The sequence below is a fragment of the Rhizoctonia solani genome, chromosome 7 (assembly GCF_016906535.1).
Source record: "Rhizoctonia solani chromosome 7, complete sequence".
Classification (NCBI taxonomy): Eukaryota; Fungi; Basidiomycota; class Agaricomycetes; order Cantharellales; family Ceratobasidiaceae; genus Rhizoctonia; species Rhizoctonia solani.
The window spans coordinates 814,679-840,150 of NC_057376.1; the positions used below are offsets into that span (position 1 = coordinate 814,679).

General features: G+C 48.2%; 10 protein-coding genes across 10 annotated transcripts; 6 read left to right on the forward strand and 4 right to left on the reverse strand.

Annotated features, from left to right (window-relative positions):
* Positions 1 to 308: 308 nt before the first annotated feature.
* RhiXN_06423 (asparaginyl-tRNA synthetase) lies at positions 309 to 2,636 on the forward strand (the record flags this gene model as incomplete). Its single annotated transcript, XM_043326239.1, has 13 exons — positions 309 to 362; positions 423 to 542; positions 596 to 760; positions 815 to 921; positions 970 to 1,282; positions 1,334 to 1,621; positions 1,675 to 1,842; positions 1,889 to 1,939; positions 1,987 to 2,057; positions 2,107 to 2,248; positions 2,302 to 2,363; positions 2,419 to 2,498; positions 2,548 to 2,636. The coding sequence occupies 13 exons, from the start codon at positions 309 to 311 to the stop codon at positions 2,634 to 2,636; spliced, it is 1,710 nt and encodes a 569-aa protein (XP_043181671.1).
* A 252-nt stretch (positions 2,637 to 2,888) lies between these two features.
* RhiXN_06424 (glycosyltransferase family 2 protein) lies at positions 2,889 to 7,012 on the forward strand (the record flags this gene model as incomplete). Its single annotated transcript, XM_043326240.1, has 16 exons — positions 2,889 to 2,985; positions 3,050 to 3,225; positions 3,279 to 3,976; positions 4,028 to 4,057; positions 4,110 to 4,248; positions 4,296 to 4,496; positions 4,559 to 4,565; positions 4,625 to 4,658; positions 4,715 to 4,813; positions 4,868 to 4,916; positions 4,974 to 5,085; positions 5,243 to 5,416; positions 5,482 to 5,503; positions 5,561 to 6,550; positions 6,608 to 6,773; positions 6,833 to 7,012. The coding sequence occupies 16 exons, from the start codon at positions 2,889 to 2,891 to the stop codon at positions 7,010 to 7,012; spliced, it is 3,174 nt and encodes a 1,057-aa protein (XP_043181672.1).
* Positions 7,013 to 7,554: 542 nt separating this feature from the next.
* RhiXN_06425 (glycosyltransferase family 2 protein) lies at positions 7,555 to 11,458 on the forward strand (the record flags this gene model as incomplete). The annotated part of the gene is made up of 19 exons (XM_043326241.1): positions 7,555 to 7,644; positions 7,706 to 8,062; positions 8,119 to 8,259; positions 8,312 to 8,335; positions 8,390 to 8,485; positions 8,551 to 8,743; positions 8,799 to 9,004; positions 9,057 to 9,389; positions 9,439 to 9,515; positions 9,562 to 9,588; positions 9,640 to 9,658; positions 9,709 to 9,822; positions 9,875 to 10,025; positions 10,083 to 10,095; positions 10,150 to 10,417; positions 10,470 to 10,593; positions 10,832 to 11,127; positions 11,180 to 11,258; positions 11,322 to 11,458. The coding sequence occupies 19 exons, from the start codon at positions 7,555 to 7,557 to the stop codon at positions 11,456 to 11,458; spliced, it is 2,745 nt and encodes a 914-aa protein (XP_043181673.1).
* A 185-nt stretch (positions 11,459 to 11,643) lies between these two features.
* On the reverse strand, positions 11,644 to 13,097 carry RhiXN_06426 (aldo/keto reductase family protein; the record flags this gene model as incomplete). Its single annotated transcript, XM_043326242.1, has 11 exons — positions 11,644 to 11,649; positions 11,700 to 11,930; positions 11,986 to 12,027; positions 12,077 to 12,210; positions 12,265 to 12,357; positions 12,414 to 12,422; positions 12,485 to 12,540; positions 12,595 to 12,750; positions 12,816 to 12,943; positions 12,999 to 13,020; positions 13,072 to 13,097. The coding sequence occupies 11 exons, from the start codon at positions 13,095 to 13,097 to the stop codon at positions 11,644 to 11,646; spliced, it is 903 nt and encodes a 300-aa protein (XP_043181674.1).
* Positions 13,098 to 13,363: 266 nt separating this feature from the next.
* On the reverse strand, positions 13,364 to 15,567 carry RhiXN_06427 (2-nitropropane dioxygenase family protein; the record flags this gene model as incomplete). Its single annotated transcript, XM_043326243.1, has 12 exons — positions 13,364 to 13,445; positions 13,496 to 13,534; positions 13,590 to 13,630; positions 13,687 to 13,882; positions 13,931 to 13,993; positions 14,053 to 14,097; positions 14,146 to 14,345; positions 14,397 to 14,625; positions 14,684 to 14,900; positions 14,959 to 15,069; positions 15,119 to 15,283; positions 15,342 to 15,567. The coding sequence occupies 12 exons, from the start codon at positions 15,565 to 15,567 to the stop codon at positions 13,364 to 13,366; spliced, it is 1,614 nt and encodes a 537-aa protein (XP_043181675.1).
* A 175-nt stretch (positions 15,568 to 15,742) lies between these two features.
* On the reverse strand, positions 15,743 to 18,070 carry RhiXN_06428 (sulfate adenylyltransferase; the record flags this gene model as incomplete). Its single annotated transcript, XM_043326244.1, has 11 exons — positions 15,743 to 15,780; positions 15,836 to 15,913; positions 15,966 to 16,247; positions 16,299 to 16,430; positions 16,487 to 16,571; positions 16,622 to 16,689; positions 16,747 to 17,262; positions 17,316 to 17,647; positions 17,702 to 17,784; positions 17,837 to 17,917; positions 17,972 to 18,070. 11 exons carry the CDS (start codon positions 18,068 to 18,070, stop codon positions 15,743 to 15,745), a joined length of 1,794 nt encoding a protein of 597 aa, XP_043181676.1.
* A 409-nt stretch (positions 18,071 to 18,479) lies between these two features.
* RhiXN_06429 (C-4 methyl sterol oxidase) lies at positions 18,480 to 18,846 on the forward strand (the record flags this gene model as incomplete). The annotated part of the gene is made up of 2 exons (XM_043326245.1): positions 18,480 to 18,729; positions 18,791 to 18,846. 2 exons carry the CDS (start codon positions 18,480 to 18,482, stop codon positions 18,844 to 18,846), a joined length of 306 nt encoding a protein of 101 aa, XP_043181677.1.
* Positions 18,847 to 19,192: 346 nt separating this feature from the next.
* RhiXN_06430 (C-4 methyl sterol oxidase) lies at positions 19,193 to 21,296 on the forward strand (the record flags this gene model as incomplete). Its single annotated transcript, XM_043326246.1, has 7 exons — positions 19,193 to 19,399; positions 19,459 to 19,723; positions 19,779 to 19,857; positions 19,910 to 20,120; positions 20,173 to 20,296; positions 20,348 to 20,437; positions 20,518 to 21,296. The coding sequence occupies 7 exons, from the start codon at positions 19,193 to 19,195 to the stop codon at positions 21,294 to 21,296; spliced, it is 1,755 nt and encodes a 584-aa protein (XP_043181678.1).
* Positions 21,297 to 22,509: 1,213 nt separating this feature from the next.
* On the reverse strand, positions 22,510 to 24,070 carry RhiXN_06431 (asparaginase; the record flags this gene model as incomplete). The annotated part of the gene is made up of 10 exons (XM_043326247.1): positions 22,510 to 22,584; positions 22,635 to 22,708; positions 22,786 to 22,842; positions 22,897 to 23,015; positions 23,194 to 23,442; positions 23,500 to 23,581; positions 23,632 to 23,727; positions 23,774 to 23,877; positions 23,934 to 24,016; positions 24,068 to 24,070. 10 exons carry the CDS (start codon positions 24,068 to 24,070, stop codon positions 22,510 to 22,512), a joined length of 942 nt encoding a protein of 313 aa, XP_043181679.1.
* A 157-nt stretch (positions 24,071 to 24,227) lies between these two features.
* Positions 24,228 to 25,348, forward strand: RhiXN_06432 (ribosomal protein S9/S16; the record flags this gene model as incomplete). Its single annotated transcript, XM_043326248.1, has 3 exons — positions 24,228 to 25,137; positions 25,200 to 25,270; positions 25,328 to 25,348. The coding sequence occupies 3 exons, from the start codon at positions 24,228 to 24,230 to the stop codon at positions 25,346 to 25,348; spliced, it is 1,002 nt and encodes a 333-aa protein (XP_043181680.1).
* Between the last annotated feature and the right edge of the window lie 124 nt (positions 25,349 to 25,472).

Below are 25,472 nucleotides of genomic sequence, written 5' to 3' on the forward strand. Positions count from 1 at the left end.
AATCAACAGTGAGCTCCACCGATATTAAACAACGTTGTGTCTCCTATTTGACAGACCAAACTTTGCTTCAAATGAATTCCAAAGACATTATATGCGCATAAATACCTCAGTTTCGACCCGTTTATAATCTAAGCGCTATTTGCACTGCCACAGCTGATGACTCCGATCAGTTGTAAAAAAGTGACTTGAGTACTTGGATGATACTTAGTCGGCTGGCTGTTTCGCTTCGTCCTCTTCCTCGGTTATTTTCAGCGCCTGCAAGATATAACGTCACATACCTCCCGAACCCATATTGCATTAGATCCATTATGTCCACTCCTGCGGCGGAGAACTTGCATAAAGACCCGGAAACAGGGGAGATGGTGTCCAAGAGGTGAGATGCAACAGATCTTATGTTCGTTTAGAGAAATAACACTATACAGCGAGCTCAAGCGTCGTATCAAGGAGAGGAAAAGGCTGCAAAGAAGGCTGCGGCACCACCTCCTCCGGCAGGAAAGCCCAAGGCCGATGCGGGTCCTAGTGAAGATGACCTGACTCCCAACGTGGGTACATGCATAATAGAATATGTCTTAATAAATATTCAACTCTTCAATAGCAATACTTTGAGCTGCGCTCCCGCCAAATTCAGAAGCTGCGCCAGACTCAGGACCCCGATCCTTATCCTCACAAGTTTGAAGTGACTCAATCTATCACATCTTATATTCGGGAGTTTGGCCCCGATGGAGTTGTTGAAAATGGCGGATCCCTTCCAGATAAGATTGTAAGGCTTACTCGATCATTTAGTTGACTCGTTCACATCAACCATAACACCTAGGTATCTTTGGCGGGACGTATTCACAATATTCGAGCATCTGGTGCCAAGCTGAAGTTCTACGATCTTCATGGAGAGGGCGATAAGGTCCAAATCATGGCTATGGCTCAGTAAATCAATGCTAATGCTCCTGGATTAAGAACTCATTCGTTTTGCAGGGATTCTGAATCACCCGACCAATTTGTTGACACTCATGCGATCTTCCGCCGTGGTGATGTCGTTGGTGTTACTGGGTTCCCTGGCCGCACCAAGAATGGGGAACTGTCGATCCGTGTCAAGAAGATTCAGCTCCTAGCCCCCAACCTGCACCAGCTTCCGACACAACACTTTGGTCTCAAGGATCAGGAACAACGGTACCGCAAACGATATCTGGATCTTATTATGAGTGAAGACTCGCGCCGAGTATTTGTTACTCGCAGCAGGATCGTAAACTACGTCCGCAGGTTCCTCGACTCTCTTGGTTTCCTGGAGGTATGTTTTCATGCTCTTAGGTGATTCCCTCCATTAATGGACTCCATCAAGGTTGAAACCCCTATGATGAGCATGATTGCTGGAGGTGCTACTGCCAAACCTTTCGTCACGCACCACAATGACTTGAAGCTCGATCTATTCCTGCGTATTGCCCCGGAACTCTACCTAAAGGAGCTCGTGGTCGGCGGTCTCGATCGAGTATACGAAATTGGTCGCGTGTTCCGCAACGAAGGCATCGACATGACACATAATCCCGAGTTCTCCATCTGCGAGTTCTATATGGCCTATGCAGATATGTACGACCTGATGGATTTGACTGAGAGCATGATCACTGGAGTGGTGGAGTATCTTACCGGGGTACTAAGCTCAAATTCCACCCTGATGGAAAAGAGGGCAAGGATGGAAAGCCTCCAAGAGTTATGGAGATGGATTTCTCTAGGCCATGGAAGCGATATGATATGATTGAGACACTCGAGGAAAAATTGGGCGTCAAGTTCCCGCCTGGCGAGACCCTCCACACTGAGGAGGCGAACAAGTTCTTGAGGGACTTAGCTGCCAAGGTAATTCGGGGTAAATAGATGGTTGCTATTACTAATTAGATTGCAGCATAATGTTGATTGCAGCGAACCCAAGACCAATGCTCGTCTCTTGGACAAGGTGTGTAGTTTTGATTGAGGGTGGGTTCTACACTGACTTCTGTCCAGCTTGTCGGTGAATTTATCGAACCTCTATGCATCTCACCTTCGTTCATCGGTACGCCTCGATCGTTTGTCTGGTACGAACCTATTTTTATCCCCTTTACACTCTAGTCGGCCACCCTCAAGTCATGTCTCCCTTGCCAAGCGACACCGATCTCGTCCTGGCCTTTGCGAACGTTTCGAAGGATTCATGTGCACCAAGGAATTCTGTAACGCATATACCGAGTTGAACGATCCATTTGACCAGCGCGAGCGCTTCGAAGAGCAGGTGAGTTGTCATCGCACCTAGTTTGGGACTATTCTGAGCACGCGAGACATTAGGCAAGGCAGAAGGAACAAGGTGATGACGAAGCTCAAGGTGTGGACGAGACTTTCCTGAATGCGTGAGTAATTGTTCAAGGTCCGAACCCGGGCTTTATCTAATCGAGTTCATACAAGCCTCGAGCATGGCTTGCCGCCCACCGGAGGATGGGGTCTCGGAATTGACCGTCTTGTTATGTTCCTAACTGACTCTGCCAGTGAGTTGTTGTCTATTGATAAAGAGAACGTACTGAAAAGCGCCCGTAGCTATCAAGGAAGTCTTGCTGTTCCCGGCCATGAAGCCCGATGTTACGGCGTCTGCGCCCGGCGCTGCCCCGCCTCAGGGTCAGATATAAACAGTCATATTACAATGGTTCATTTGTAAACTTGAGTAGAATAATTGTCGAAAATTGGATGAAGAGTTTTCCGAGTCAATGTCAAACATGGAATGAACTGTGATGGACCCTGGCCCCTGAGTGGTTTGTCATAAATCACATTTAGAGAGACGCCCCTCTTTCTACCTCGACTCGCCACAGCTCGCCCTTGTCCAACTCCGACCTCGTAAATTCAATTGAACACAATCTATCACAGCGCAATACCCATTAATTATGTCGTCTGATTATGATATGTCTGAGGGCGAGGGATCTGGATCCGACGACCAATACACCTCGGATGACGATGTTATGATTGACTCGCAGGCTGATGGTACGTACGAATGGAGTCACACAGGCAGTGGGCCAATTGGTACTGACCTATAAACACGGCTTAGTTCCGGAAGAAGAGCTTTCAGACGGAGATGATGGGGGATTTGCGATGGACGAGAGTGTAATCCTCAAGGGCAAAAGCAAGTCCTATGAGGTAGACCACAAGTCGCTGAGCGTCGAGGACCTCGAAAGACAGATGGAAAAGGATGCCGAACAATTTACGAGTATTTTCGGCATTGACGTAGGCCCTCTTCTTAGTTGTGGCGCGTGTTCGTGGTGCTGACTCTCTAGCAGCTTCCCACGGCGCTCATGATCTTACGCTATATGAGCTGGAACAAAGAACAGGCTATGGAAAAGTTTATGGAGGATCAGCAGCTCATGTTGCGAAAGGCTGGTATCGCTCTTCCAGGCGACTCGGTGCCCAAGAAGCCTCGATCCAAATCCGAGCCGTTCATGTGTCCCGTCTGCTGCGACGACGAGCCCGCGGAGGTCCTCTCGCTCGACTGTGGTCACGAGTTCTGCTCTGAGTGCTGGACACAATACCTTGAGGGCAAGATCCGCGGAGAAGGCGAAGTGCAGTTAGCATGTATGGCCGAGAAATGCAAGGTCCTCGTGCCCGATGCCTTCGTCTTTGACCGCGTCAGCCCAGTGACCAAGGAGCGCTTCCGAGAGGGCCTTGTACGGCAATACGTCGCCAGCATTCCCAAACTCCGCTTCTGCCCTCATCCATCCTGCGTTTATACCGTCCAATGCTCCGCCGCGGCTTCCCGAGCTGCACTGGATACGATTGTGCCGACCGTCAAGTGCGGGGAGGAACATTCATTCTGCTTTGGCTGTGAACGTGAAGGCGATCACAGACCCTTGATTTGCAAGATAGCGAAGCTCTGGCTCAAGAAGTGCCAGGATGATAGTGAGACTGCGAACTGGATTAAGAGCAACACGAAGGAATGCACCAAATGCCAAAGCACTATTGAGAAAAACGGGGGTTGCAAGTGAGTGTATTATTCAATAGAGTCAATACAATACTGAACGTCGTGTGATAGCCACATGACATGTAAGAAATGCAAAGCCGAGTATGTTTTCTATGTTAAGCCCACTTGACATTTATTTAACAAATCAATCCAGGTTTTGCTGGGTCTGTATGGGACCTTGGTCTGAGCATGGGAATGCCTGGTACACTTGCAACCGATACGATGAGAAAGAAAGTGTGGAGGCACGGGACTCTCAGTCAAAGAGCCGAGCCTCCCTAGAACGGTATCTTTTTGTGAGCAACAGACAATTTGTGTCAACATCACCTAATGGTTGCCTTAGTACTACAATCGCTACGCCAACCACGAACAATCTGCCAGACTATCCTTAGACCTTTACGCGAAGACTGAAAGGAAGATGGAGGAAATGCAAATCACCTCTGATCTCACCTGGATCGAGGTGCAGTTCGCAAAGAAGGCTGTTGACGAGGTCGTCAAGTGCCGTAACACATTGCAATGGACGTACGCTATGGCTTATTATTTGGTACGAGTTGTTATTATCTATCACCATTGAGTGCGTAACTTACCATATCTCGGCTTGGACAGGAAAAAGGTGTGACATGAATGTCGTCATTCGGCTGCATTTCAAACTTATGGACGATTAATATTCAGGGAACCAGAAGGAACTCTTTGAGGACAATCAGCGGTAAGCAGACACGTTTGACGCACGCGTCTTGTTCGGGTCTGAGAGCCAATGTATAGTGACCTCGAGAAAGCTGTTGAAGAGCTTTCTGAACTGCTCGAACAACCGATAGAAGCCAAGGATATCGCGGCACTGAGGCAGAAATCACTGACAAGGCGGTAGGTCAAATAGCATATCTACAGTTCTCACACATATACCTACCGGCATGACAGGTGTACGTTCTCAAGAGGAACGACATCGTATTGGAGGATACGGCGAAAGGTACGTACCCGAACTGCCAGCGCCCACCAGACTCGGTGTGTTGACTTTTTCGTACAGGGTTCCAGGAGGAAAGGTGGACTTGGAACATCGCCCTATGATCGTTTTCGGCCTGACACTACGTCATCTCGTGTATTCCCCCTGTCTGTCTCGTACGAACCAACTATCTGTGGTAGAAACCGCTTTACATTTACAGTGTTCATACTATGTATCAAAATACAATTCCTGCTATGTGATTTGTGAAGGACCGGACGCATATATGGTGGGTGAATGGCCCGAATAGCGCTCGAAGCATGCACAATGTCGCTTGGCGATGGCCGTCAAAACAGGGACCAGGACCCCGGAACACCGCGGTACTAGTATTGCCTTGTCGACCTCGATTTCTTCTCTTGCTGCCGACCGTCACTCCTTTTATTCCCCCTCGCCCGGCCTAATCGTTGTTTCCTCCCCCGTCTGCCTAGAGCCCACCATGCTCTACCTTACTGCGGATCGTTTCGCAGTTTGTGAGTGCCAGAGTTATTAGTCATATGTTGGGGTTGCTTACCATCTCTCCACTTCTCGTCCGCAGTCGTGCCCTTTGGTGTCATTGGGTATGGGGGAAGTCTTTGTGAAAGCGGCACAGTGCGCTGACCAGAGTTATTTTACAGGTTCTATCGTTATCTCTGGTATTTGATTCGTGTTGCCGCGTCGTTCACATACCGTCCAATCCCGGTGCCCGAAAACCCAACGTACGTTGCCTCGGAAGATGTCACGATCATTGTCCCTACCATCGATGCCGGCGAAGAGTTCAAGGAGGCCGCTCACTCGTGGCTGGTTGGCAAGCCGAAGGAAATTCTGATTATTACGGAAGAACGCATGCTTGGTCCTCTACAAGAACTTGCCGATTCAGTCGATCCCAGTCGCATCCGCGTGTTGACTGTGCCGTTTGCCAATAAACGCCTGCAGATGACCCACGGAATCCGCAACACCACGACCGACATCATTGTCTTTGCCGATGACGATGCCATCTGGCCACCCACCATGTTGCCGATGATGCTCGCTTGCTTCGAAGATCAAAAGGTCGGCGGTGTCGGTACCTCGCAGCGTGTCCAACCCGTTGGCAAAAATATGACGGTATGGGAAACCTTGGCCGCTTTCCGCCTTACTATTCGGAACATCGAAATTTCATCCGCTACCCACATTGACGGCGGTGTCCCTTGTCTCTCCGGTCGCACTGCCGCCTACCGTACTGTCATTCTCAAGGACCCCGAGTTCTTGCACGGCTTTACCCACGATTTCTGGCTTGGCAAATACCAACTTAACTCGGGTGATGACAAGTTCCTCACTCGTTGGATGGTCAGCCATGGTTGGAACACGTACATTCAGTGCTGCAAAGAGGCTGAACTGCTCAGTACCATGAAGCCCAACTGGCGTTTCTTGTTACAGGTCTTGCGCTGGACACGAAACACTTGGCGCTCGGATTTGCGTTCGCTATTTATGGAACGTCATGTCTGGACATCACACCCTTACTGCGCTTATACCATGGTTGACAAGCTATTCAATCCCTTCACTCTCCTCGTTGGTCCCGTCCTTGTCATTCGTCTTTGCATTCAGAGCACCAAGCCTGTTGCCCAAGGCGGTTACCATCTTCCTTGGTGGTAAGTTCTTTCTCTTATATTGGCACTGCCGCTTGACCTTATTAATCGGATCAATAGGAACATCTTGGCGAGTTACGCGGTTTGGCTCAGTGCAACCCGTACCGCTAAGCTTCTCCCCCACTTGTGGCACCGTCCTCAGGATATCATCTACGTCCCAGCATTCATTGCGTTCGGTTACTACTTTGCGATCATGAAACTCTATGCCTTGTTCACACTACACGAGGTATGTCGGGCCCTGTTGATCAGTTGCTGCGGGCCTGGTTACTAATTTGTATTTTCTAGGTCGGCTGGGGTACTCGCGCTGGTATTGGTAATGCTACCGACGCAACCAAGGCGCTGGAGGCACAGAACGCTCAGGAGGCTGCTGCTGCAGGTGGACCTGACCGTGAAAAGTTGATGTCACACAATGATAGAGGTTACGACGCCGAAGCCGGTGCCTACCAACAAGGATACAGCCGGTAAACAAGCGATGTTACGGACATAGGACTTGCATGGATACAGTAGCATGAACTTTTTATTATTGGGTCATTTTCAAGCCCTTGGTTTTTCTTTTCTCCTTAGTTAGAGATGGTGCCTTTTATTCCTCGGCACGGGACTCTCTTTTCTCTTCTCCTTTCCTATTATCTTGCATTTGGTTACGCTGTGGTTCTTTGAACATTGCTCTTTCCCTCTCGCGATCTCTTGAACATGTGAACTCCGAATTGATCGTCTAAAATGATCACCCTTGGCGCTTGTTCAAGTTCAATTATCCCATAGACCTTCCCCACTGTCAAATAAATGCCAATGTCAGATACAGTGCCGACAGCTCACACTGCCTCCAAACGGGAATTGAGTGTTATCACGTATCATAAGGGCGTAGCGCGTCGTCTAATCATCCACGACGACCCAACTGGCAAACAAACACGTGCAGGCATAGATTTGACAACCTGTCTATGTTTTTTCCGCATACGTATATCTAATCCCTGAGGAAAACGACTGTGCCATAACTTTGAGCTCTGTCGCGCATGAAGCTGCACGCTGTGAGTGCCGGTGTGGGCACCCTTGTGCATTCTTTTCAAAATCTGGCATGGCAAAACGCGACTTCTCGGGCTGTGGTGAGCCCTACCCTATTTACTTCTCAAGTTCATGACTGTGAACTGATGTCGTCTATCCAAGACTGTGCTCGTAGGAACGAAACTGTGTCTGGGTATAGTCTATCGTTCCACTACCGATGACGTCGCCGAGTTTTCGCCCTTGACTCAACTCTTATTGGTCGAGATACTCAAACTTGGGGTGTCATTCGCATGGTGGACTCGCGAGCGACAAAACACATCGCCCGGGGACCAGTATGTAGGCCTAGAAAATGGGGACGACCGACAGAGCCCTCGACTTTTTAGCCCAGGTCGGGAGGGCTCCAGGTCTGGAAGTCCGGTGAACTCTCAGCCAACGTATTTAAGACTTTCTCTCCCGCCTATTCCGACCTTGATCCCTTTGGCTGGAATAGTATCACTCAACTGTGCTGTTGGTTTCGCTGTGGGTAGTTTCCGTGTATACTCGCAACAGGTATTGACGTATCGGACTCGGGGCAGGGTGTCGAGGCACAAAGATTCGCGGTCCCGGGTGCTATCCATATGTTTAGCCTATTCACGCCCCTCGTTTGCGTGCTTCTTTTACAACTATTGTTCAGGCGACATTACTCCGCCTCGACGTGGAACGGGCTGCTTTTCCAGGTGCGCTTTTATTCGGGTAAATGCACGAGGGTGGTATTTGACAAAAACGCAGTTGGCAGGGTTGGCATTGATCCAGGTTAGTGGGACACCCGAGTGGGAGGGTTGACATGAATTAACTTGGGAAATACAGTGTGGAACAGATATCAATCATATGAAGCTGACGAGTACCCTCTTGCTTGTGGGGCGTGTATACCTCCAAGCTGTTTTGCTGAGCTGGATGGATTTGGTAGGGGCAAACCCCCCGCGTTGGTCCATGATGTGCCTTGCTGAAAATGATTTTCTGTGCGTCAGGTATTCAAATGGGCAGATCACCCTCTCAGCGCGCTCAACCTTATTCTGTGGGGATCTTCGAGTCTGTTATACTTGGTAGCCTACGTGTTCATTCATTCCGAAAGTCTTTGGACGTTCAATTTTTCGGTGTATGGATTTATCGTCGCAATGATCACTGCGGTGGAGGTAGTGGCCATGACATTTGTCCTCAAACGTGAGTTCTCCTAATAGGGCTATCTTTATCTCACAATTTAATTTATTATATGCAGATGGTGACGCGCTCACGGTTGGAGCCACTAGCTACTCGGTTTCGTCCATTTTGGCATTCTTTTCTGTCCTCTTCGGACACGCGAATTATAAGCTTTTAATCCTGTTGGGTATTTGCATTGCCGCATATGGGCTTGGTATCTTTGTTGTGGAACGCATCTCTGCAGACCAAGAGGAACAGCCTAAAGAGATGGATGTTCAATCCGAGGTATGCGCTCACGTTTCGCTGAAAACTTTGCTCTCAAAGTGTAATCCGACAGGAATCGCCAATAAAAGCAGCAATCGCACTTGGTATCGGAAGTATTGCCGTGATCATTGCAACAGTAGCCATTTCGGCTCAGGGAACCGGCGTCGGTCTCCAAAGCCCACGACCTACGCCCTGGTTTGATTTCACCGCCCTACCCCCTACTCAATCGAAAGCGTGGTGTCCTCGCAAACCTTTACCAAAGTTGTCTGGTCGAAAAGAAACAAAGAAACGGGCTCGGGTGACGAGTGCTTTTGATAACATACTTTTAATCGTGTTTTTCAGCCACCCGAGGTATGATGTGAATCTGGATTATCATCTTGAAATGTACCAAGACTACTTCCCGAATGTGAGTTGTTTTATTGGCTCTGAAGGATCTTTTCAAACAGCGCATATAGATACTCTATGTCGGTCCTCAGACGAGGGAGGATGCTGGTCATAAAGGGGTATATGACGTGCTCGTTGATGGCTTCAAGTTAGTGCTTTATGTGCTATCACGAATATATCTAATGGCCTTTCAGGAGTGACGAGGATCTTAGTGGGGATTGGTAAGTTGTAAAATCACGGGAAGGAACCGAGTATTGAAGCTGGTTCTATAGGTTCAAGATGGCCGGTCGAGTATGTATATGCTACTTACTCGCACTTTATTATTAACGATGACCCTGTAGATGGCGCATCATATGCTGTTTACAGCAATGAAGCAGAACCCTTGCTACGATGGCTATCTCTGGGCACCATTTGACACGTTCTTGAACGTCCCTCGGTTGATTCAGTTTAAACAGGTGCGTTGTATTCGATACGTGACAACCTTTTATCCTAATATGATAGCGACAGGACACTATCTGGTGGCACTCGCCATTCCAGGATATTATTACATATGTGGACAATCCTGCACTTACCAATATCAGTCACCACGCGCCCCCTGGAACCATCCAGCCTGGGTCTGCTAAAGACCTAATTGCCAAATTTAAACATTGGGGAAAAGGTGAGCTCAATGTTGCATTTGCGTCGAATACCCTGTTTATTCAATTCTGTTTTTTAGATTGGTGGTGGGGGTATGTACACATAGCCAGATCGAAATTAACTTTCAATTCATGACTCAAACTCAGTGAACCTAATGTCGGCTTGAAGGCATGTATGCCTGCCTTTGAGACTGTCTCCGCCAAGAGGAGGGCGCAACTGGCGCAATTAACCGACGGGGAGCTACGCATGGTTGGTGGGTCAGCGGACACACTTTACCTTCCAGGTTACCTTCGAGAGGCCTTTCTCGAAACTATGGACCCTTTCTTGGATACCGACTGTTTTTTGGAGATTGCCGTTCCTACAGCTGTTCATCTTATCAGACCTCCAAGCCAGAAGATCTCGTTTGTAGACCATGTAAGTTTGCATGAATCATATTTTGGCTCCTATAGCTGAACCTTCTATCTAGTGGTGGATTTGGGAAGAACCCTTGAACGCCACATTTGTACGGAATCAGTGGGCAGATGGATACGAAGTGGATACTTTCCACAAGTATCAGTTTGGAAAAAAGGATGAGCAAGGCCATTTCCAGGGTGATTCTGGGCACATAATGGCCGTGCAGGATTTACAGTTAGATTCTTTTAAGAGGCAGGGGATGGCCTAGGTTTGTAAGACTGTTGTGCTATTTAAGTCGACCTTGAAGTACATTTTCATGTAATAATACATAATTCTTGAGGGATAATTGAGAAGCTCATAGTCCAGAGTGCATGCACGTGATGCATGCGTGATCTTCGGCTCCAACAATCATCCTAATGGAAACAACTCCTACAGCGTCGCCATTTAGGATTACCTCCCATTATGCTCCCTCCGATACTGAGGGTGGCCAGCACATCATTTCCCATATAACACACTTGGTTGATTCTTATTTCATTTGGGTTGGGGGCACGGTTGAGAGGCTCGATTCATTGCAGGCACTCCCTCAAGCTGGAGGAAGTCTATTAGCAGATAATGAAGTAAATCAGCAAGACGGAGTGCTAGAATCTAGATCTGTTGAACTCCTGGTCGCCCAGGCGATGCAAACAGGGTCTCTAGCCAAGGATTTTTCTTGCGCTATGCCGGGGACACAGGTGAGATTTATGCCAGTACAGTAAAAGAAGGCGATATAATCTATAAATCTAGGCGACCACACCCGCTCTTGGGGTGCCTATCTTCCGTTCGAGAGATTCAGATGAGTCCTTGGCCTTGAGTCAGAGGCTAGGTAAGTAGTATGCCTCTTCGCCTGCGTCAACCTGCATTTAACCCGCCCTACAACCGTCTTTAGCCCGAAGATTCAAAAAGCAAATATTCTTATCCATCGATATCCCAGTATTAATGAAAACATCTGGACAAACCTCCCATTTCATGTCTCAAGCTGAAAAGCATCTTTTGATCACCTTGAAATCGTTCGAAGCTCAGTAGCACAATATAGTTCAATTATTTTGAAGAGTTACATCTTTAAGGCATTCTTTTCGCTTATTCGATCCCGAAAACATCTCCTATCCTCTTGTAAATTTCATCCGAAACCTTGGGGAGAAGGTCTAATGCTTTAAGGTTTGCCTCTACCTGCGATATGCGTGTAGCGCCGATAATTAAAGTCGAAACCTTCATTTCTCAAGTTGTTAGACGACCGATTCAATCAAAGGCAAGCTAGAATGCTTACATGCGGATTCTTCATCACCCAAGCGAGCGACAATGTCGCCAAATCAGATTGTAATTCGTTCGCAATGACCTCGAGCTTCTTGACCTTGGAGATACGCTCTTTACCTTTGTCGGATTTAAGCAGCTCGCGCAGAGTGGCGATCCATGGGTCCTGTTGGCTCGTAGCGTAGCGAGAGTCTTGGGGAATCTCTCCAGAGTTGTATTTGCCTGTCAAGAACCCTCCGTCCAAAGGCTATAGAATAAAACATCTAAGAGACGTCGTCAAGTGCTGATGTGAACTGACTCACACTATAGGTCGTGAGACCGTAGTTGTACCGATCGTATACATGCTGTAAGAAAATTGTCAGAATGGTGAATTCTGAAGTAACCTTGGCTTACTTGATACTCCTCTTCGACGCGCTTACGGTTGAAGGCATTGTAGCAGCATTGGTCCGCCGCAGGGGCAATAAGTCCGTGAGCATGCGCAACATGATGAGCTTCTTCAATCTGGATAGCACTCCAGTTGCTAGTTCCTGAGACGAAAACAGCCTTTAATGAGGTTGAGAGTCTGGCTCAACTATTCTTACCCCAGTAGAAGGCCTTGCCCTGATTGATGAGCCACGTAAACCCACGAACGATCTCGAGCATTGGTACGTCGGGATCCGGGCAGTGAGCAAATACTATTCAACAGCGTGATGAGTAGTCTCGAGCGTTGGTATAATGGTCGTGGGCATACCAATATCAACTATAGGTAGATAGTTTAATTTTTAGTTGTATGCGAATAAACGAAATGGTATCGGATCTTACCATAGTCCATCTGTAAACGCTCAAGGCTTTCGTTCATCCCTTCAATCAAATGTTTACTACCTCGAGAATTGAGTGCCCTCGGCGAAGCAAGTCGGAGATTGGATACACACCGAGACAAACCACGATCGTTCGGGCCTTTGCGTCCTACTCCGTTGAACAGCTTGGTGCTAATGACCAACGATGAACGGCGCAGTCCAAGTTCTTTGATTGCACGGCCCATCTCGAGCTCGGAAGAGCCGTTTCCGTAGCTCTCTGCGGTATCAAAACTGGTATCGCATATATGACGAGGTCAAAATGTTGGATGGGTAGAGCCTTACGTAGGAGGACATACAAGTTGATCCCGGCGTCAAATGCGGCTTTGATGATATCGTTGACTTGGGAGCCGTTGACGCTTCCCCCGTAGCTTAACCAACCGCCCAAGGAAAGAATTGGTACCCTCAGGCCCGTATTTCCCAGCCTCTAATATATTGTTAGTACCGGCTATAGCCTTGAGCTTGGGCCAATTGGGACCTACGCGGAAGATCATATTCTTGGGACTAACTGCAGTCAGTTGAGCGTTTCAACTTTCAGCTAATCGTAGTACTTACTCGTATTCTTTGATTTTGGTGGTCATGCTGAACTAGGTGCAACTGCGACAAAAAAATCCAGTGGAGGAAATTAGAGGAACAGGTGCTTTGTGCTCAACCAATCATTCGATCTTATGACAAAGCCAGTTGCCAACTATGGCGTGATTATAATAACACGCTCGTCTGTCGATCATCTCCCCCTCAAATTAATTAGCTAGTTCAGGTGATGCAAAATTTTCTTCGGCAAGTTCGCGTTGTTGCAAAGCATATAAATTGATTCAAGTATAGAAAACTTTTAGGGTACAATTTTTGTTTAAGCCTTGACGAAGAGATCGGTGAACTTGTCAACGGGCATCTTCGACAATGCGGCAGAGTCGGAAACGGCCTTGAGGATTCTGCAATACCGGTAAGCAATCATTTAGAAATGTAGGATAGGTCAACTTACTGGGACTGATGAGCCTCGTCAAAGTGAGGAGCAATGTGCCTGTTCGCAAAGGAGTCAACTACAGTTTATCCTATTCCTGAGCCGAAACGCTTACCTCTTGAACTTGGCAATGAGGAGCGGAGTTCCCTCGGTGCGCTGTTAAAAGACGGCGTTAGATCGCTGGAACAGTCTTGGATGTATGCACTACTCACTCTACGCTTGTGGCCAACCGGATACTCGACCTCGACCTCATCCAAAACGGTGCCGTCATTGAGAGTAACGAGCAAAGCGTTACCGATCGAACGCTTGTCAGGAGCGTGGTATTCTTCGCTGAATCGCTTATCTTCAACACAGAAGATCTTCGCACGGAGCTCGTCGATGCGTTTATCAGCGGCGGCTTGATCGGTGCTATGAATGATGTGAGTGTAATGTTTTGGTAAGGATCAAGTGATTTACTAGTCTTCAGTGGTCAAGCGCCCATAGATCAGCGGGAAGGCGACCATGTAGTTGATGGCATGGCTGTGGGAGGCAGTGTATCAGAAAGGCACCATGCCCTGTGGGTTGGAAACGTGACATACTCTCGATCGGCAAAGTTATCAAGAGGGCCTTGTTTATCGATGATACTGATCGAGAGTCAATTATTATCGAAGTCACAAGTAAATTTAGCTTACCGGATGGCAGCTTCTTGGGTGCGAATGCGGACGCTCTTGATATCGTCAGAGGTCTTGCCCAGCTCCTTCAACTTCTTGTGAATCGTGTGGGCAGCTTCTACGGCGGTCTGAGCATGGAATTCAGCAGGATATGAAATCTTGAAGAGAATATTCTCCATGATGTACGATCCATACTTCTGTTGGAATTCAAATTGCTTGCCCTACGAAAGCCTCAATGCTTGCTTTAGACTTTGGACGATTGAATTCCTTACCTTGAACAGGACATCGTAGAAACCCCAGGTCTTGGCGGTCAATACAGATGGGAGACCCATCTCTCCCTTCTTGACGAGCAGAGCCAGATTGACGGCACGAGAGCATGCATCACCAGCAGCCCAAGATTTGCGGGATCCGGTATTAGGTGCATGGCGGTAGGTTCGAAGGGATTGGCCATCAACCCAGGCTTGGGAAACTGCATCGATCGTCTGTTCACGGGTGAGGCCGCTGTGATGGGACTTGAGTCTGATTATTTCATATGATCGCAATCAGAGCTGGGACTCACAGAAGCTTGCTGACAACCGCAGTGGAAGCAACTTTGACGAGGACAACGTGGTCAAGACCAACCCGATTGAAGGAATTGAGGAGTGCAAGTTGACCCTGGATCTCGTGGGCCTTGACCATGCTCTCGAGGACGTCTTTGACGGTCAATGGCTGTCCCTGGCGAGCCAGGTGATCAGCGACAGCCAAAATAGCACCAAGGTTATCAGATGGGTGGCCCCCTATCACGAGAGATGCATACGAATGAGTGTACGTCAAATGCAGTCAAGATTGACGTACATTCAGCTGCGAGCCAGCAGTCGTTGAAGTCCAACCACCTGATCATTGTTCCAATATTGAAAGCTCCACGAATAGGGTCGAGCTGGTAGTTTGTTCCAGGGACCTTGGTGCCTGTGATGGATATGAGAGATAGACTGGGAGGTACACATCGACTACAGACCATTGGGCACAACTGTTCCTTCTACAACCGGACCGAGAAGACGCGAGCATTCCTTGAAGCGGAGACCCTCGAGACCGCAGCCAATCGTATCGATCAAGCACAGACGCGCCGTCTCGAGAGCCAGCTCGGAAGTGACCTGGAAATCATGCACATAGTCGGCAATGTCTTTGGACACTCGATTAGTATATACTATTCCCAATTATAATATTAATCGCACACGAACCTTTCACGACCTGGTCGGGTTCAGGGCGCACGGCACTCTCTCCAAATCCGTGGGACGACATTCTGAGAGCAATTTTTGGGATAGATCGAGGCGAGACGGAGGCGCGAGCAGCAGGGCGCAAAACGCGGGGAAGTGCGGATGCTGAGCTACGGCCAGTGAGTGTCGAGAATGATGGTGCGCAACGCAAGTTGGTGCGGACACCCAATTTAGCGCGTGCAGCAAGCATGATTTCGGCAACCTACACTATCGAGGGGGTGATGGATGTCTAATCCCATGTGCCTTCACACTTTTTATCCGGTAAACAGATGTTCCGGCCGACCCCGAGGGTATGATCACGTTCCATGCTGTTCATCCAAGGTACTCATATTGCATAATAATTCTACTAAATTTTACATATCTATCTAAAGCAGTCCGTTAGTCTCCAACAGGAGCACAATACCTAGAAATGGACTTTAGTATGCCGGTGATTATCTAATACAATAAATTTAACGTACTGTGAACAATCTCAGGAATGGTCTGGGTAGTCGTGTCGACGGTAATATCAGCGTCGGTGGGCTCTTCATATGGATCATCTAGTGCACAATTAAGATGTGTTCAAAATGACTAGCTAGAAATACCACATACCGACACCAGTGAAACCTTTAATCTCGCCTGCTCGTGCCCGCTTAAAGACTCCCTGACGGTCCGTTGCCTCACAGTGCTCGAGAGGCGTCGCGACATGGACAAGGAAGAAGTTTCCGCCAGCACCTGCGGTGCTTACTACGTGATCACGAGCGGCTTTGCGGGAGTGGTTATACGGGGCAATCGGAGCAGCAATAACAGCAGCCCCCGCTCGGGAGAGTTCGGCAGAAACAAATGCAATACGCTGGATGTTCTTGTGACGATCTTCGGGTGTGAATCCGAGTTCTGTTATTCTCGTCAGCTTGTATTCATAAAAAGGGGTCTCGAGTTCCATACCCGAAGAGAGTTCAGCACGGACTGTCTCGCCGAGCAACAAGGAGACGCTTCGTCCTCCCTGCTGGTTGAGAGTGACTTGCAAGGCCCGTGCGATAGCTGATCGACCAGAGTTGTGGTGTCCGGTCAAGAACACTGAGCGAGATAGGCTATTAGAGACTATATGCAGAGGTCGAATGCAAATTACTTACAAACGAAGCCTTGCTTAGTTCGAGGGGGGTAGGATTCACGTAGTGTTTTAACAACAGCTTCATAGCTGAACCAGTCGGGGATAGGCTGAGGATAAAAGTTAGATTGAATATTGGCCTAAGCCTATATGTACTCACAGCCCCAGTCCTGAGACGTTTTCGAAGCTCAGTTCCACTGATATCCAGAGTTTGGGTGCCCTTGGGGACTATAGAATAGCGTCAACCTTGGTAAGAAGTTAACAACCAAACAAAATTTGACATACCTTCGTCGACAGGCATATACTCATCCGACGACGGGAGATAAGTCATTTGTTGGAAGGGAACCATCTCGATGTTTAGCTCCTCCTTGTATTTCGTGACGAGCTCTTGGGCATCGTACGGCCCGTAAAAGTCCACGCCCTTGGAGTTCTTGCCAGGACCGGCATGGTCACGGCCAACAATGAAATGTGTCGCACCAAAATTCTTTCGGATGATTGCATGCCAGACCGCCTCACGAGGTCCAGCCATACGCATAGCGAGAGGGAGAAGAGCAAGAGTGGCCATTCCGTTGGGGTATTTAGGCATCAGAGCTTGGTATACTCGGACTCGGGTATAGTGGTCTACGTCACCGGGCTTGGTGAGACCGACGACGGGGTGAATGAGCACGTTGGCCTGCCGTTGTCGAGCAGCACGGACAGTGAGCTCTCGGTGCGCCCTGTGCATTGGGTTACGAGTTTGGAAAGCAACAACTTTGCGCCAGGCAAGTTTCTTGAAGTGGGTCCGGAGTTCTGTTGGGGTATCTTTGGGTTGTTTAGGTTAGTATTAAATAAGTCGAAACCAGAAATCCACTTACATCGGAGTGCAACGTAGTCAAAGTAGGTGGGAGGTTGGATAGCCTGAACTTTGCCTCCCAAGTAAAATTCCTTGGTTTTATTCCTCAGGTAGGACACGGCAGGATGAGCGGGATCATCGGCTCCAAATACTTTTTCAGCCTCGATAACTTTGTTGGGAGTATAAATATCCTCAACCGTCAGGATAGCGAGGGCATTGTCGTCTCGGGGATCACGAAGGGCAAGACGTGTACCAGTCTTGATTCCAAGTCGCTCGATGTCCTCTTTGGAGACATCAAAGTTGACTGGGATGGGGAAAAGGACTCCAGACTTGAGACGGAGAGTATCGACGACGCTATGCGAATGCAGAGTTAGGTGAGATTGTAAATGTATGTATATCGGTACTCACGACTTGTAGTCCTCCTCGTTAAGGAACCCCTCGAGAGGACTGAAACCTCCGTTCAAAATGAGTTCAAGATCACAGAGTTGACGCTGATGACGGAAATGAACGGGTGAAATACAAATTGAACCTAGGGACATTTACCTCGGTCAAGATCAAGTCTGGGAGCTTCTCCGACTCTTCGAGGAGCTCCTTTTGTAGAGCCGCATCCCTGATGTGAAGGTCCTGGCCGTATCCTTGAGCATAATGTTAATATCTAGTTTATAGATGGGAACACACCTTGAGGATGCCGCCATGTGGAGTGTTGGCCATTTTAAACGATTCCAGGGATGGGCAAGGAAATAGGAGATCGTGGGGAGTATGCGTATAGTGATTCATTCATTGGTTTGATAGGAATATTTATACTCTCGGCAAAATCTCCAGCGGACCATAGCGAGTGGATCGCGCCATCGAGAGCAAGAGGTCAATTCGGAATACAATCTGGAATTGTTTAAGCGCTCTGATGTCCTCGACATCATACAATGGCCCGCGAACACCCGTTCGGGCCGTCCTAAACGGGACCGCTAACAAGCCGGCCCTAAAGTGATGTCTTGATGATCTACTGTATTTGGTATCTATAAAAGGAGGCCCGCCCTTTAACTTGCATTCTGTCCCGACTACCACTTGCGCGGAGAAACCTCTTCACCTAAAACACAGTATTATGCATCCAGAGTCTGAAAATCCGCATTTAGTCGGCTCAATTTCGAGGATCGAAGCGGCTTCCCCTGTTCAAAAAGAGCGCGCCACAATGCCTCTTGAGAGCCAAGGTAGATTCGAGTCTGATACGGGGTCGCCATATAGCCAAGGTATTGCGTCTCCGCCAAGTTTCGCCGGCTCTGAGGACTCGGTTCCTGCGCTAAACCTGTCTGGGTCTCCTTCCCCGATGGGCCGACGAGTATCACTGTTATCAAACACGTCAATCGCCGATTCCGTTCCTGCGACTCCTACTGGCCACTTGATCGAACAGACTAGAGTTGATCACGACCCGGATACATCTCGTAAGTCATTTCGACCCATACTTCCTCTTATCAAACGTTCGTTAACTCCGGACATAGCTAGATACCACCGCATACATTCGACTCCTTATCCCAAACCGCGACTCCCCCTCCAACTAACACCGCATCCACAAGCACGAGTGATGTCTCTACCAGAATGGACACGTAACCGCGATCCTTTTCTTGAAGCAATGCGGAACCTTCGCTCTGTATCTTCGCCCGCGCGCCTTAAGCGCCCTCCCTTATCACCACTTTCTGCGCAGGAAAGCTTTGAGCTGTCTGGTAGTTCTCAATCGACTGCTTCTTCGATCAGCTTTCCAGTTCTTACAGAGCAAACAACTAAGAACTCGTTCAAATCGGAGCAAGTATCCTGTCTCTCCGTCCGCAGAGATCAACTTTATACTGCTCCAGAAGGGTTTTCTCGTCTCCTTCTCCGTCTTCGTTTAAATCAATGGCTTTGTCACCCATGATAACTGGTCCGGAACGCTCCCTGCCACGCGATCGCACACTACCACCCATCCGCGAAGATGATTCAACATGTTCCATTGGACCCAACTCGGAGGATGAGGTTTCGTTTATGTTGCGAAAGGCGACCATTGATCCATCTGGGCACTGCACCCGCTCCTCTGCTACCTTTAGTAGTACGTCACGCTCTTCATCCCCAGAGTCGGTGGTGAGTCTCTTTATGAGTCTAAGCTCCTCAAATAAATGTCTGACCATTCGTCACTCAAGGTATTTTTGTCTTCAATTGCAAGGATTCCTCAATCATTCCTTGGCGGCGGAAATAATTCTCAACTGGCTTTCGAGACGAGTACGATCCTAGAATCAGCCGATAATATACAGGACGATCGGTCTATTCAAACCCACATGCAGCGTCCAAGATGCGAGTCGCCCCGGCGACACATAAACGAGCGGGTTGAAGCTCAAGGCCAAATATCAGCAAACACAAATGACACTCCGGTGCCCTCTTCGTCCGTCATTCATCATGATGATTCAGGTATGGTCCGGACGACATCCTCGGTCCCTATAGTGAAATACATAAGCTACTCTAGATTGGATATTCTTTGATCCACCCCGGCCTATTCCCGCTTTGCATGGACCACCGAGCCTACCTTATGCTCGTTGCCCATCGTACGTCAGCTCTTATCCGTACTTCCGCCTACTGACCACTGCATTTCTATAGGGGCGCCGAAGGGGTAGCTTTGGATGATCAGCAAGAATTAGATGGTGTAATTTGGGGTCTTTCAGAGAGGCGCCATATCGACGAGTCCAAAAAGGCCGAAGCGTTAGACGCTGAACAACACACGGCAACCATACTAGCACCCTCTCTCCATCAAGAAAATGGATCTCAGGCTAAGAATATTGAATCCCATACTGCCCCTATAGTACCCAAGGTCAGTGACTCAAGCGAGTTCTTTACTTTCACGCTAAGGTTATTACCTTTAGGTCCGACCGGTGAGTACAAGCACCCACAGCATGCGTCCGATGGCAACTATCATGGAACATGAACCAAACCCTTCCCCCAACTCGAATGAAAAGCACGTCAGGTTTGCCGATAGCGCCAACGAAGGTAAAATCCATTCTCAAGCTACACCGGCACGGAATATAACTCGATTTGTAGTGTCCGATGTGCTCGAGGCGAATGTAACGGCGACCCCTCCTACGGACCTCTCCTGGATTCTACTCGGCCAACTGGAAAAAGCTCGGACAAGTGAGGCAAGTTTGCTGTTTTCTGCATCCACGTGATGTATTCTCAGTCACGCATACAGCCCAAAATACTTCAACGAACAGCTCCTTTATCCCGTAAGGAGACTTTGGATCAACTTCGTCGGTTTGGTGTGCCCTTCCGTCCATGTGGACTTCCCACCCCTCCCGACACTGTCTCTCCCAAGTTTATCTCGCAGTTTCCTTCCTTGGATTCGATTTCGGCGCTTGATCGAACGACCCATTGTGCTAACGTGGCGCCTCTAAATTCTGCATATGAACTGCCTGTGCCAAAGGGGGTTTCGAAAGGTGTTATGCAGACATTTGGTGCCACCTCGCTCCTCAGTAGTGATTTGGGTATCCCAGCGCCCATAACTAGCTCGGCCCTCGGCCCTCTATCCAATATCAAATCCATCCCACTTTTGAAACTTCGGCAGCGACAGCATGGTGATATAGATTTACGGCGCAAAGGCGAACAGCCCCTTGGAGCGGCCCCCCTATCTGGGCATGACGTGCATATTGAAACTCCTAAAGTGGATTGCTCTTCAGTTGCCACGGCTAAGACTCTCCAACCTTTTTCAACACTGCACCAAGGTGAGACGTCATCAGCCACTACTGCCATACCGGAGGATGCGGTGGCCAACAGAAAGAAGTTATCCCCTCCTAACAACCGACGCCAGCGTAAAAGCAAACGAAATCAGCCAGAGTCCTCTGTCCAATCTGGATCCACTTCCAAAGAGAACGATCAAACCACCAGGCCAAAAAATAATGCCGATAGCTCCAAGGCATCTTCTCGTCAAAGTGGGCGCAAGAGAAATCAAAGGACCCGTGCCGATAGTTTGCCCCAAAAAGCCTCTCGTACTTAATAGTATTTCGTTTGGACTTTCCACACGGATGCTGTCCCCGCTTCGGTCTACCTTCGTTCGAACTATGTGTTATAAAAAGTCCCCACGTATTTGTTAGCGAGTCCCGATGGACTACATGTATGAGTAAACCTGCTAATCAGAGTGACTACACGGAGTTGATTCTGATCGATTCCACAAGAAATCTCTTGGGATGTACAAAAACTGTGGGCGAATATCATATTCACCGTGGGCACTCTATATGCGTTCAAGCCACTACCCTCACGTGTTGCCCACGAACACAGTGGCCACCGTGGGTTGCTTAGGCATGATTGTCACACATACGACGATGTCAATGCCGGAGTTTTAAAGGAGAAGTGGCAGCGGATGTCTGCTCGCACTGTTGCTTTTCACCCCGTATTTAACTGCGATGATCTCTCTCCGTGTTCAGACTATCTGGACAAGCATTTTAAAGTCTTATTCTCATACATCTATCGAGTTATGGGGAACATTTTCGATTCAACTCATTTTCTTTTATGTCCCCGTGATATTTTGTTCTGCACTCTCCACGCTTGCACCCAACTTTTCACGAAGACACTGGCTTCAGCCTCAAGAGAAGCCTGCAAGTCGCGAAGATGTGATCAGATGCTTCCAAGTCGTAACAATTAATCAAATGATTTCCTTTACTCTTCATGTCGGTCTCTTAGGCCTGCATGGTCTGCGTCCAAATTATCGAATAGAGGATAGGCTACCTGGCTGGGGTGAAATTGTGCTACACATTATTGCTTGCATACTGATACGAGAGGTATTTGTCCCCAGCATATTGCACCACAAGTACTTACGAAATAAACAGATATTATTTTATTATGCACATCGTATACTCCATACTAAAGCTCTATACTCACGCATTCACAAACAACACCACAAATTCAAAGCACCCTTTGCTATGGCAGCACAGTACGCGCATCCAGTCGAACACATATTCGCAAACATAGTTCCCATCAGCATACCCCCTCAAGTTATACATTCCCACATAATTACTTTTTGGATCTTCTTGGCATTCGAGCTACTAGAAACAACTTTTGTTCATAGTGGATATGACTTTTTGCGACGAGTGGCCGAGTCGCATGATTTGCACCATGAGAAATTTGTCGGGAATTTTGGAACGATTGGTTTTTTGGACTGGGTTCATGGTACTCAGCTAGGTTGAATTCAATGGTGTACATACAACAAGTGTTTAATCAAGCGGCAGAGAAGTGATATACAACCCCGGTTTGCCCGGCTCTCGATTTGTCCTTCTAAGGATGACCGACTGGAAACACAACTTCAGCATGGTCAGCAAAGAGTACCGCTGAAACTTACTTTTGGTGAACTATCTAGCGAACTCGCATACGCGATGGCAAAGCTGCGAGTGGTAAAACCACACCATAATCGCGCTGTATATTAATTTAACCAGGGCATGCAGCGTATTGTGAGTAACTCACGCTTGACGGTCCGTCCTCACAAGATTCACCAACGATCAGAATAGCACCTGCATTGGCATGCTCACTGCCCCTCTCAGCGCACATTTCTTCCACAATGTGTCAATAATGGCGAAGGAATAATTAACAAGGAATGCTCTCACCCACAAAATTGTTCAAAACTCGTTCAATCTCTTCATGGATATCGCAATCACGTTGGCGAACCCTCTCTGCCAGCTCCTTAGCTAGAAATGCCCTCATGATCAATTCTCCAGCACCTGGGCTTCAGATAACAGCCATTAGAGGAACCGTTTCAAAGCTGATCCCGCCAACTATACCTGAAATGCTACATGCAACCGCATTCAAAGGGCCACGGGCACCACTAGCCCAACAACCAGCGCCAAAGCATGCTGCCTAAACGAAATTCAAGCGGATATAAACATATTTATCGATTTGCATACCTCGCCAATCCGACCAGTAGGTTTGAGGAGTATCCCCCACTCGAGACGCCTGCCGAGACCTCTCCATCAATGGTGCACATTATTGCTCCTACTGTATCTTGTACGATGGTACCGCTTGCAACTTCACCCGACTGTTGTCCGGTTTGAATCATTGCACTCCAACGGTCCCAATCGGAAAGAGCTTTCTGAGTAATCATTTCCGATGGGTCTACCGCAAGGTCAGGAGGTGGTACAGTGGCGGATAGTAGCCTACGGGTACATTATTACTAGGACTTGATAAAGAAGAGCGGGTCTGACCGCACATACATAGGAGGGATCCGGCCGTGAGGATCAACTCGCTGTGATCCAAGTAGTATTCTGTAGGCGGCTTTGATAGGGTTTTTTATTCCTAGTGAAATTTCAGTATTCAGAGAGTTTCAGGCGATATTTTAAACCAACCGCTTGTGGCTCCAACTGCGCCAAAATCTTCTACCGAGTTCATAATGGAAGCGTCACATTCTACGGTCCCCGTTATTGTAAGATTAGATCCAGTTCCTACGATAGCTGAGCCTATTGCTACAATAATCACTACTGCACATACCGGCGTTAAATTGATGATTGTCCTCCATTGCAACAATACAGTCCTGAACAGCTTGGCAGGCATCTTGCTTGGCCCGGAAGCTGCGTTGACCAGAACCACATGCTCTTTAAGGGCCGAATTAAACGAAAAGCTCAGCTCTAATACTCTATTAAATACATACTCTTTCAGGCCTTTCTTTATTAAGGTTTCAGCATCTTTACTGATAGAGTGCGTGCCTGCACCTCCATGCACAGCGATAACCAACTGCAAGTATCTCAAGTCACATACAGTGGGGGTTTTACAAGGACTTCATACCATCAATGTCGGAATATTTTCCCGAAGCCCTTGGTGGATACTAGTTGTAAGCTTGTGGTTGGGATTGACTGAAGCGCATCAGGCAATCGGCGACTGGTCAATCAATCTGACACGTGACCAAGGCTTCGTTTCATCTTTCTAACTTTCCCTCTCAGGTTTGATGCAGACCGTACGACTCAGACAGCCATTATGGCAAATCAGTCGTCGGTACTATGCGAGTGGTCCGACAACCCAGTTTGTTCCTCCTGCTTCTATTCCGGCTGGCATCGAGTCGGCAATCAGTTCAAAATATCCACCGCCATCGTCTCCCAGCTTCTTCACTGGTCGACACGAATACAATGACTCGGTCTCTCAACTCCAAGATGCGTTGAACGTGGCCAAGCGACGATTAACTGAAGTAAAACTTCTTCCTCTGCCCCAAGCAGCGAGGAATTCCTTGCCAGTTGGTCGTACTGCGTGGAAGAATCAAGAAGGAATAGCACTCGCTGTTGGTTCTCATCTCAAAACCTCTCAATATCGACATATACTCAGTCTCTTGACCTCTCTTAACGCTCTGAGATCTCTCGCCGAAGTAGGAAATCAACCAGCAGTTATTAACGAGCTTGCGAAGGTGCTCCAGCGTTATGAACGAATAGACAAAGACGAGTTATTGGCGATGAAGAAGAATCCAGTTAAATTTGACAGTCATGGTCGCAGTTACACGCTGGGAAAGCGTAAGGAAAGCGCAGCTCGAGTTTGGGTTATTCCGACAAAAACTGTCGCAGCGCCTGTTCCGGAGACGGCACTCCAGAAGGAAATATCGGCTGAGCTCGCCCTTACCCCCACTATGCCAGAGATCCCAATAACGGAGATATTAGTGAACAATGTGCCTTTTGCGCAGTACTTCAAGCTCCCGCGCGATAGAGAAAAAGCCATTCGTCCGCTTCAAGTAACTGGGCTGCTGGGCGCATATAATATATTCGCGTTGGTTAGAGGAGGAGGGGTCTCTGGACAAGCGGGTGCTTTGGCTCATGGCTTAGCGAAAGCTTTGGCCGCACATGCGCCTCATGTCAAACCGATCCTTGTCAAAGGTAAGTGAAGTTTGAAGTCTGCGACTTAGTTTATGCTCTAAACTTTTTAATCTGTGATAAAGACGACGGCTTACGAAGAGATCCTCGTATGGTGGAAAGGAAAAAGACCGGAAGGGCGAAGGCTCGTAAGAGAGTGCGTCGTTTACTACCAGCTTCTATGCGCACATTGCTAACGTATTTTGAAATTTAGTATACTTGGGTCAAGCGTTAGAGCCGGATTTCTTTCGCTTTCATCTTATAGTCTTTTCCACTAGTCAAATGGTGCCAATCACTATATTTACTATTCCGTTGAAGCGATAAATTGTTGCGTCAATAGTTATAAGCGCTTGAAACGG